Source organism: Chiloscyllium plagiosum, unplaced genomic scaffold (assembly GCF_037043375.1).
Source record: "Chiloscyllium plagiosum isolate Xiang-an unplaced genomic scaffold, Cpla_swu_hap1 HiC_scaffold_7, whole genome shotgun sequence".
Classification (NCBI taxonomy): domain Eukaryota; kingdom Metazoa; phylum Chordata; class Chondrichthyes; order Orectolobiformes; family Hemiscylliidae; genus Chiloscyllium; species Chiloscyllium plagiosum.
Window position 1 is genome coordinate 113,220,784 of NW_028270145.1, and position 11,265 is coordinate 113,232,048.

The window sequence follows — 11,265 nt, forward strand, 5'->3', positions numbered from 1 at the left end:
CATTGATAGATTTTTGTGGGTTATGGAGTTGAGGAACATATCAACCATGGTCTTCAAATGTGGAGCAGTCTCAAGTGGAGAATGGCCTCCCATTCCTATCCCCGATGTTCCTACCATCCTTGCTGAGTCAACATTAAAACCGTGGTTGTATTGGTTGAATTTTGTCTCTTTTCCCAACATGTTTATAGATGGTGATCTTTCTCCTGTGAGTGTGGTTGCTACCTCAGCCACTATCTACTTATTGGTGGAGGACCATCAGTGGAGGAAAGTGATGGGCGAAATGGACAATCCTTTGCCTCCAGAGGTCCCAGCGAAAGAGAGCCAAGCCATCAGTGATATCAGCTCAGTCAGCCTCTATCAGTCTGCTCCACATGACATTCAGCTCCGGTTCTACCATGAGGTACATTTTCCCCACCCCCATTGAACTGTCTCTGGTCCCCAGTTTTGGCCGTTCATCAGGACCAATGGGAGCAGGCCTGTTTTTTGGTAACGGCAGTCCTGATCCTAAAGTTTTCCTATAGTGTTCATTTTATTCCCACTGCCATCATTCCAGAGAGCACCTTGTCTCTAGTTGGTGGAACTTGATGTACATCAGCATTCTTGTTGCCATTCTAACATTGGCACTGAGGAGATTTACCCGAGGTCTGACCCTGTCCCTGTCCTTGGAGTGTTTGATGGGGGACAGTGTAGAGGAAGCTTTATTGCAGCTCCTTGCTAGACTCTATGCAAACCGTTCAAATCCATTTCAGAAGTATGTACTCTCTCTCCATATTATTGACTGTTTCTTGGGTTGGACAATATGATGGGACTTAACCTCAAGAAGGCGAAAGTGAGGACTGCAGATGCTGGAAACCAGAGTCTAGATTAGAGTGGTGCTGGCAAAGCACAGCAGGTCAGGCAGCATCCGAGGAGCAGGAAAAATCGACTCTGTTCCTGATGAAGGGCTTTTGCCCGAAACGTCGGTTTTCCTACTCCTCTGATGCTGCCTGACCTGCTGTGCTTTGCCAGCACCACTTTAATCTTAACCTGAAGAAGCACTGTTCTACAACTGGCTGTCTTGACGGGGGTTCCCCATACATGCCTCACATAGATGAACTTACGGGTGTGGAGAGGTTTTGTTTTAGGGTGATGGAGGGAATTGAGACAAAGAGGCATCTGTAAAAGGAAGGGTTTGGGAAGGGTTTGTGAGAGATTTGTATCTTCAGTAGATGTGCTGACCTTGGTTTTGTACTCATTTTAAAGCGCGCCAAAGCAACCTAGGCTGTCCCTGGTTGACACTGCAACTGAAACAAAATCTGTAGTTCAATAAGAACTTCTCAAACCCAAGCCAATATATCACTAACTGAAGTGATGATATTCACAGAGTCATAGAGGTGTACAGCACAGGAGTGCAGCTTTCAGTCCAACTCATCCATGCTGACCAGATATCCCAACCCCTGTCCCTGGTGTGGTCACTGGCTTCGAAAAGCCTTGATCATGCTGGTGCCCTCTGCTGTCTAATCTGAGACTATGAATGTCATTAGAGATATTGAAACTATCTGTCTTTCTCTGGATCACCGTCTGACCCTTCATTGTGTCCCCAGGTAAGCCGGACTGAAAGCATCTGGCATCTGCGGACCGAGTGTGTGGAGCTGGTGAAAGCTGTAGTGGACTGGGTCCAGGAGCCATGGAAGGAGATGTTCGGGGTACCACTGAATATTGCTGTTCACCAAACGCTGGACTAGAGTGGGAGATGGGAATGTGTTAAGCCCAAGGTGCTTGTGGTCAGAAGGGATATGTGAGAGGGTGTGATTTTCATGAAATGACCAGAGGTTGATTCCTGCTGGTGGGAAGGGCTTATATTTAGGCTTTACAAAGGGAGTGTTGCAATCCTTGTGGATTAATGACTTTGATCATGATGCCCTGCCTCACGTTGAGTATTTGCCTTGTCTCTCCTTTTGTCAGTCACCTTTTATACAAAAGTGTTCTTTTTATTTTAAGTTTTCCATTCTACTGATAGTGGGACAGGTCCCTGGCATCAGCCAATCTCACCAGGGGCTGCCCTGACCCTCAGTGCTAGCAAGAGGGTTTGTTCCCAGAGTGGCCAATGGCCAAGTCTCTTGTTTCCTCCTTTCCTGCTTTTGTTTGAGGGGTTAGTTGGTGAGTGTAATTTAGTTGAAGTCTGTGTAGTGTTCAAATTCATGAACTGATTGGGGAGAAGGGAAGGAATTGGAGGTTTATTGACCTGTACTGAGTTGCAATTGGGGATTTTGTTTTGCACCTTAACCTCACTTACTTGGTTGTGGTAACAGGCTCATTAACCAATGTGCACCATGGGGTTGCTGCTCTGGTTTAAGAGGGGGCTGAGATGACCTCTCCTCACTGCACCATTTTATATACACTTGGTGGATCATTCTGCCCCCACTTCCTTTCAATAGTATGTTGGGAATCCCAATCCCACTGCCACAGAGTTCCCATGTTATCCACCTTTAAACAGCCCCATAGATTCCCATTGTATCCCAGAGCATATCTCCCCCTTTAGAGAGCTCTTTGCTGTCACTCCGAGTTACACAGACTCCTTTCCAGTCCCAGGCCAGGCCTACCCGGATGAATGTGGTGCCCACCTCCACTCGCCCACTGGGTGCAGTCAGATGGAGTCGTGAGGAGGATGGGATAGTCATTGGCGAAACCAGAAAACATTTGTTCTGACGTGATTTCCAATACTTAGTTTTAGCACCATCACCACTTCTGCCCCCCCCTCAGGGTAGCTAATCTGCTTCTTGCAGTCCTGTTTGTGTCCAGTGTTGTATGAATCAGGTATGGGTGCACCTTATAGATTACTTGGAAATTCCTTCAAGACAAACTAGTATCTGAGTTGAAGCTAAGCAGCAAATGACAGTCTAGGAGGCCAAGTCTTGTTTAACTACTAAACCCGGCTGATCCCTTTCTGAATAGAGGAAGTGCAGCTTATGGTGAGGTGGGGGTCGCAATCTCTGCAAGAGGCAGGATAATTCACACCTGTTCTCTGGACTCCAGGATGAAGGATGGCTGGTCCTGGGTGCAGAGCATACCGTTGTCTGAAGTTTATCTTCACGCCCACTCTCAGCACACCTCTGACAGGAAACATTGGGGTAATTCTAACCCCTCAACTGGATTCACATCTCCACCAACTTGTTTCAGGCTCTGTGTCACCACAACTGCCTGCAGATGCAATGTGAAGTGATACATATTCCTTGTCTGGTTTTCTCCCCCTGCTTTTTCTTCAGAGTGCTTCCCTGCTCTTTGGTCAATGATCAGCTTCCTGGGTGGATTAGCTGTTGCACAGGACACTGCTGTGAGTGTCTCTTCTCCTGAATCCTGTGTATGATGTAGAGACGGAGGCACACGTTTCCTTAAGACCATTCATATTGTTGGGAGCTCTCTAGTTGCTGCCAGCTTTTTGCATTACATGGCTCGTTCTTTTATTGGGTATTGCAGACTCCTCTGTTCTGTCCCTTAGTTTACCTTGCAGGTGATGAGGCTATTGCAGTGAGCATGCTTGTGGTTCTGTGCCATTGATCATTGTGTTGTCTTCCAACCCTCACCCCCTCATACCACACAGTTGACCGCTTGCCATTGTACCAAAGGCTCGGACGTGTCTGTGCAGTTAAATGCGCTGACCACTAGTTGGATGCCAGACAGGACAGAGGGACTGAAAGCCCCTCATCTCACTCTGCACACAAGCACATACTCCCTGACCTAGTCAGAGAGCTTAATGTAGATAATGATCACGGGCACTGACTGGTGATCACAAGGGGGCATCAGGTCCAACTGTTCTTTGAATCACTGGCCAAGGTTGCCTGGAGGTACATGTACTGAACTGCTGGGGATAGTAGACAAGCTCCTTTGGGACAATGCTACTTATTGCACCTACCCCATCAGATAAGGCCATATCTTCTTCACAGGAAGAATTTTAGACGACCCATTTTGTTTTTAATCTATTTGCATTGAAACTATGGAGTGGAAGTGCGTACACTCATTACTGGGTGTGTGATACTGAGAATTTGTACAGTAGACCAAGCATGTCTGGACTCTTGCACTGAAGCCAGGAATGTATTTATCTTTAAAAGTGGATTTGCTATATGCACTGTGATTGTTTAAGTTGTCTATCCTGTATTTTTGATAACTGAGAATAAATTTCAATGTGAAGCTGATGCTCTGTGATCTCTCACTCCTGTCCCAACTCGTTCCTTGCCTTGAGTACATTTCCAAGGGAAAATTTCAGTAAAATCTTCATTCTTTTTCTACGTTGTACACTGTAATGGTTCTTAAGGGGGTTAAAGACCACGGTATATTGACTCCACTGTTTTATTGACGTCACGTCTGGGTGAAAATCAGAAAGGTTTCTACTCTAACTTTCAGAAGGAACAGCTATATCTGTACCAGCTCCCAAAGCCCTAACAATTATCCACACAGTTGCCCTTATTGCTATCATGCAATGAGCCTTGTCAAGTACAGTGCCAAATCTGTAAATACTCTACAGTGATGTAGCTCTATTTCCTATCATTCATCACTAGATAGGCACAAGCAAAGTCAAAGGAGGATTGTTGGCAGTAAGCTGCCTCAAACAAACCCTTACCCAGTACCACTTACTGCGAGAGATGGCAAATACCACAAGGTTCCAAAGCAGTCATCAAAATAAACACATCTGTAATCTCCATGGAGACCGTCACCACTTCCCCACTGGTCTCCATTAGAGCCCATTCCACCAACACAATCCATTGTAAAACAATCCTCCACCTTTTTAAATATTGTTTGAGATTCCGTGGAAGGGTCCAATAGCTAAGCTAAATCCCAGTCTCACCCGGAGTCCTTTGTATCAGGCGTGGTTGTGCTTATAGGGTTCAGTCAGGGAGTCTGAGTTGATGTGGCCACATACATTTTTATGTGTAGCCTAGAGTTATGATTGGTGTTAAAGGCTCCAATCGCAGGAGGTTGGCACTAGGTGATGCTCATTTGAAGAGCAGAATCATGTACAATGACATGAATGGCTTCCTTCTGCATTGGAACAATTGAGATTCTGTGATTAAACCTACTATCAGTAAGGCTAAAGGCAACAGACCCATGGGAACACCACCACCTGCAAGCCTATTGTGACTTTACCTAAGAAGACGTTCCAGGTAAGTAGTCCTTGATAGTTGAGCAAACCAGAGGATTAGATTTATAATTCCAGATGAGCTTTGAAATATTAAAATTCAGTTTAAAAGCAACAGAAAGCTGTATCAGAAGTCACTGAGATGCTGTTGCGTTGTTCTAGAAAAATATCTGGTTCATTAATGTCCCTTTTGTGAACAGGAATCTGCTGTTCCTACTCTGTGTGTGACGCCAGGTCAATAGCAATTGGGTGCCTTTTAACTGCTCCCTGGAATTATCCAGCAAAGCTTTATATAATCGTCTCCTCACTACCTGAACAAGCAGTGGACCAATGGTGCTTACATTTTGCAAATCATTTCTTTTTAAGGAAAAACAAAAGGCCAGAACATTAACTCACTTTCACACCTTCACGAGGTGTGACTGCAGTGTAATCCAAACAAAATTGCAGTCTGAGTCACCTCAGGCAAAAGTGGGGTGGTGGCCCACAGCTTCCACCGAAGAGAAAGGGATTCTGAAGGACGCGAGTGATGTCTGGGGAGAGAGTTCCAGAGTTTCGGGTGGAGTGTTTAAAATGGAGGCTGGCATTGGAGGAGCACAGAGAACTTTGGAGGATTGGAGATGGGGAGGAGTTAGGCGTGAAAGGATTTGAAGATATATATAGTTCCAGTTGAATGAACTTTAGCTCCTTTTTGTTTTACCTCCTTTCCCATGAAAGACTTTAATCTTGTTTGATCAGTGAGTATTTGGGGAGGTGGAAAAAGAAGGTGCAAAGACTCTTCTGAGGAGCAGAGAGTAGTGTGGGGTGGGAGGGAGCAGTGGAAAGAGATCTCTGCCTGATGCTGCAAGACCACCTGGACGACATCAGAGACAAAGCAAGATATTTATTTAAAAATCACACAACACCAGGTTATAGTCCAACAGGTTTAATTGGAAGCACACTAGCTTTCGGAGCGACGCTCCTTCATCAGGTGATTGTGGAGGGCTCGATCGTAACACAGAATTTATAGCAAAAATTTGCAGTGTGATGTAACTGAAATTATACATTGAAGAATTGATTGTTAAGCTTTTCATCTGTTAGAATACAGTGATAGTTTCACTTCTTTCATGTGTAAATCACAGAACCTTTTTTTTTAAAAGTTGCATTCTTGGGTTAGCTGTTAACCCGGGTTTTGTGATTTACACATGAAAGAAGTGAAACTATCACTGTATTCTAACAGATGAAAGGCTTAACAGACAATCGATTCTTCAATGTATAATTTCAGTTACATCACACTGCAAATTTTTGCTATAAATTCTGTGTTACGATCGAGCCCTCCACAATCACCTGATGAAGGAGTGTCGCTCCGAAAGCTAGTATGCTTCCAATTAAACCTGTTGGACTATAACCTGGTGTTGTGTGATTTTTAATTTTGTACACCCCAGTCCAACACCGGCATCTCTGAATCAAGATATTTATGAGGGTTACAGTCTATTAAACCTCCGGTCATCAAGCAAACAGGATGTTCCTCACTTGCAAACTGTGACATTCTTAACTCCATCACTTAATTATCCAGGAAGCAGCCATCCTAATTTGTATCTTCAAAGTAAAATTAACAGTTTAGCAGGGGACAGGGAAAGGTGAGAGAAACTACAGATTCTTCAGCTGCCAAAATGCATTGTCCTCTCCTCCTCCCCCTAGGCAGCTTTCTGCTGGTTTAAGGCCATATTCAGCATCTCCCTGTTTGTGCATTTTCTCACCTTCCCCAAGTTTGCCTGATGTAGCTCAAATGCTGAACTTACCTGTCGTCTCGCCTCAGGAGGTTTGACTATGTTAAAGTGACCGTGGGAAAGCAAGCTGATGCCCTAAAGGTGGCAGCCTTCAGCTTTTCCAAAAGTAAGACGTTGGCACTGCTAGTCCACTATTTACACTGACCATAAAGTATTAAGTTCTACAACGTAGAGCAATAGCAGTTGGAGATATGATACAGATAGGTGCCTCTATTCTCAAGAGACACTTCAGGATGGTATGTTGCCTCCCTGGCGCCAGGGTTGTGGATGTCTCCTAGTGGCTTCAGGGCATCCTGAAACCAGAGGGTAAACAGACAGAAGTGATCGTCCTTATTGGCACAAATGGAGTCCTAGAGTAATACAGCATTGGCCCTTTGGCCCAAACTAGTCCATGCTGGCCATGATGCCCACTCAGTTAAGTTCCAAATGCCTGCATTTGGTCCACATCTTGTAAACCTTTCCCATCCATGTACCCATCCAAAAACTTTTTAAATTATGCTATAGTAGCTGTCTCAACCAATTTCTCCAGCAGCCCATACTCACCACTCTGTGTGAAGAAGTTGTCCCTAGGTCGTCCTCAAATCTTTCTCCTCTCACCTTAAACCAATGCCCTCGAGTTTTTAATTCCCTATCTCTTGGGAAAAGACTATCTACATTCATCCTATAAATGTCCCTCATGATTTTATACACCTCAATAAGGTCCCCCCTCATTCTCCTATGATCCAAGGAATAGAGTCCTGTCCTGGCCCACCTCTCCGTATGACTTGGGCCTACAAGTCCTGGCAACATCCTTGTAAGGAGGATTTGAGCTATAGGGAGAGGCTGAACAGACTGGGGCTGTTTTCCGTGGAGTGTCGGAGACTGAGGGGTGACCTTGTAGAGGTTTACAAAATTATATGGGGCATGGATAGGGTAAATAGGCAAAGTCTTTTCCCTGGGGTGGGGGGGGATCCGGAACTAGAGGGCATAGGTTTAGTGTGAGAGGGGAAAGATATAAAAGAGACCTGAGGGGAAAGATATAAAAGAGACCTAAGGGGCAACCTTTTCACACACAGGGTGGTACGTGTATGGAACAAGCTGCCAGAGGAAGTGGTGGAGGCTGGTACAATTGCAACATTTAAGAGGCATTTGGATGGGTATATGAATAGGAAGGGTTTAGAGGGATATGGGCCGGGTGCTGGCAGGTGGGACTAGATTGGGTTGGGATATCTGGTCGGCATAGACAGGTTGGACCGAAGGGTCTGTTTCCATGCTGTACATCTCTATGACTCTACCATCGGGGAGAAGGTACAGAAGCCTGAACACACGCACCAGCCAGTTTTGAAACAGTTTCTACCCTACTCTTGTTAGAATACTGAATGGACTCTCAAACTCTTCGCATTCACCTGTACCTGTACCTTTTTTTGCTTTTGCCGCTGTTTACCTATTAGTTTCTTTATCTATGCTACTTAACTCTGTGATCTGCCTGAATTGCTCGTAAGGCAAAGCTTTTCACTGTGCCTTGGTACATGTGACAATAAATTCAATTCAATCCTCAGCTCACTTCCCTATCTGATCAAGATCCCTCTGTAAGTTTTGATAACCTTCACTATCAACAATACCTACTAATTCTGTCTCAACCACAAATTTACTAATCATGCCTTGTACATTCACATTCAGATCATTTATGTAAATAATAAATGGCAACCCTTGTGACACACCACTAGTCACTGGCCTCCGGTCCGAGAAATAACTTTCAACCGTCACCCTCTACTTCCTACCATGGAGCCAATTTTGAATCCAATTAGCTAGCTCTCACCGGATCCCATGTGACCAAACCTTCATGACTAGCCTGCTTTGCGGGACCTTGTCAAAGGCCTTACTAAAATCCATGCTGACAACATCCATTGCCCTACCCTCATCTATCCTCTTGGCTACCTCTTTAAAAAAAACTCTAAAAGATTTGCCAGACATGACTTCCCATACACAGCCATGCTGACTATCCCTAATCAGACCTTGACTATCTAAATGTTGGTTGACCCTGTCCCTGTCCAACAACTTGGCTACCACTGATGTCAGGCTCACTGGCTTGTCTTTGCTAACTTCTTAAACAATGGAACAATATTAACCACTCTCCAGTCTTCCACGTTGTCTGAGGCTGGACTTGATAAGGCCTAGGGGATTTATCCTCCTCAAATGCACCTTAAGGCTGCACAACCTCTCTGGTAATATGTAATGGGTCAAAAACATCCCCACTTGTTTCCTTTATTTCCTTAGTATCCATGATTCTCTCCTTAGTAAACACTGAGGAGAAATATTCATTAAAAATCTCCCCCATCTCCTGTGGCTCCACACACACACAGCCATGCACATCTTTAATGGGACTTATTCTCCCCATGGCTACCCTTTTCATATTAGCTATAGCTGAGTGACAAGGTTCTACAATGACAATTCAGGGAGCTGAGGAATAAACTAGGAAGGAGGACCACAAGGGTATAATCTCAGGATTACTCCCAATGCCATGTGCTACTGAGGCTAGGTACAGAGACCGAGTACGATTGAACATGTGGCTAAACAGCTGGTGCGGGGGGAACGCTTCAGATGTATGGGTCTTTGGATGTCTTCCAGAGAATTTGGTACTTGTACAAGAAGGAAAGGTTGCACTTAAACCGGAGGAGCACCAGTATCCCAGAGAGGTTTAATAGTGGCACTTGGGAGGATTCAGAACATAGAACATTACAGCACAGTACAGGCCTTTCAGCCCTCAATGTTGCACAAACCTGTGAAACCAATCTGAAGCCCATGAAGTCCATTATCATCCATATGTTTATGCAATGACTATTTAAATATCCTTAATGTTGGTGAGTCTACTACTGATGTGGGCAGTGTATTCCATGCCTTACTGCTCTCTGAGTAAAGAACCTAACTCTGACATCTGTCCTATATCTATCACCCCTCAATTTAAAGCACACTCTGTGTGAAAAAACTATCTCCCCTCATGCTAGCCATCCCCATCCGGGGAAAAAGGCTCTCACTCTCAGCCCTATCTAATCCTTCGATCATCTTGTATGTCTATTAAGTCACCTGTTAACCTCCTTCTCTCTAACAAAAGCAGCCTCAAGTCCCTCAGCCTTTCCCATAAGATCTTCCCTCCATTCCAGGCAATATCCCAGTAAATCTTCTCTGAACCCTTTCCAAAGCTCCCACATCCTTCCTATAATGCAGTGACCAGAACTGTACGCAATACTCCAAGTGCGGCCGCAACAGAATTTTGTACAGCTGCAACATAACCTCGTGGCATTGAAACTCAATCCCTCTCCCAATAAAAGCCAACGCATCGTATGCCTTCTTAACAACCCTGTCAACCTGGGTGGCAACTTTCAGGGATCGATGCACATGGACACGGAGATCTCTCTGCCAATCTACGCTACCAAGAATCTTACCATTAGCCCAGTACTCTGTATTCCTGTTGCTCCTTCCAAAGTGAATCTCCTTCCAAAGTGAATCACCTCCCACTTGTCCGCATTAAACTCCATTTGCCACCTCTCAGCCCAGCTCTGCAGCTTATCTATGTCCCTCTGTAACCTGCAACAGCCTTCGTTACCATCCACAACTCCACCGACCTTAGTGTCATCCACAAATTTACCAACCCACCCTTCTATGCCCTCATCCAAGTCATTTATAAAAATGACAAACAGGAGGAGGCCGGGGGAAAAACAATACGGGTACTCTAGATGGTGCTCCCAGGAATGGAAGCCTCAGTGGAGGTGTGATGAGTGAGTAGAATAAAGTAGTGAGATATTATACAGTTTATGTTAGTATTTATTTAATATGTTTGTAGTTTATTTTAAGTCGATATGTTTGTTCTGGTAGAAAATGAGGACTCCAGATGCTGGAGATCAGAGCTGAAAAATGTGTTGCTGGAAAAACGCAGCAGGTCAGGCAGCATCCAAGGAGCAGGAGAATCGACGTTTCGGGCATAAGATTCCTAAAGAAGGGCTTATGCCCAAAACGTCGATTCTCCTGCTCCTTGGATGCTGCCTGACCTGCTGCGCTTTTCCAGCAACTCATGTTTGTTCTGGTAGAATAGTAGCTTGTTCATTAACAATAGCACTGCATTATGGCTTTGTTTACTGCCCTTTTTTCTGTTTTGATTTTTTTTGTATGTAATTTTTTGTAAAAGATTTAAAGAGGTTTTCAATAAAAATGTTTATTAAAAAAAATGACAAACAGCAGTGGTCCCAAAACCGATCCACCACTAGTAACTGAACTCCAGGATGAATATTTCCCATCAACCACCACCCTCCGTCTTCTTTCAGCAAGTCAATTTCTCATCCAAACTGTTAAATCACCCTCAATCTCATGCCTCCGTACAGATACAGAGTATAATTGAACGTGGTGCAGCGG

The 11,265-nt window shown here is 44.6% G+C and overlaps 1 protein-coding gene across 2 annotated transcripts in view; it reads left to right on the top strand.

Moving 5' to 3' along the window:
• stk11ip (serine/threonine kinase 11 interacting protein) overlaps positions 1–4,172 on the top strand; it is a 129,107-nt gene extending 124,935 nt beyond the window's left edge. For both annotated transcript variants that reach the window (XM_087989370.1, XM_087989371.1), the window contains exons 25-26: positions 189–400; positions 1,584–4,172. In XM_087989370.1, coding sequence (XP_087845496.1) covers positions 189–400; positions 1,584–1,724 — 353 coding nt within the window. In that variant the 3' untranslated portion in view covers positions 1,725–4,172. The remainder of the gene's footprint in view (positions 1–188; positions 401–1,583) is intronic.
• Positions 4,173–11,265: the final 7,093 nt, after the last annotated feature.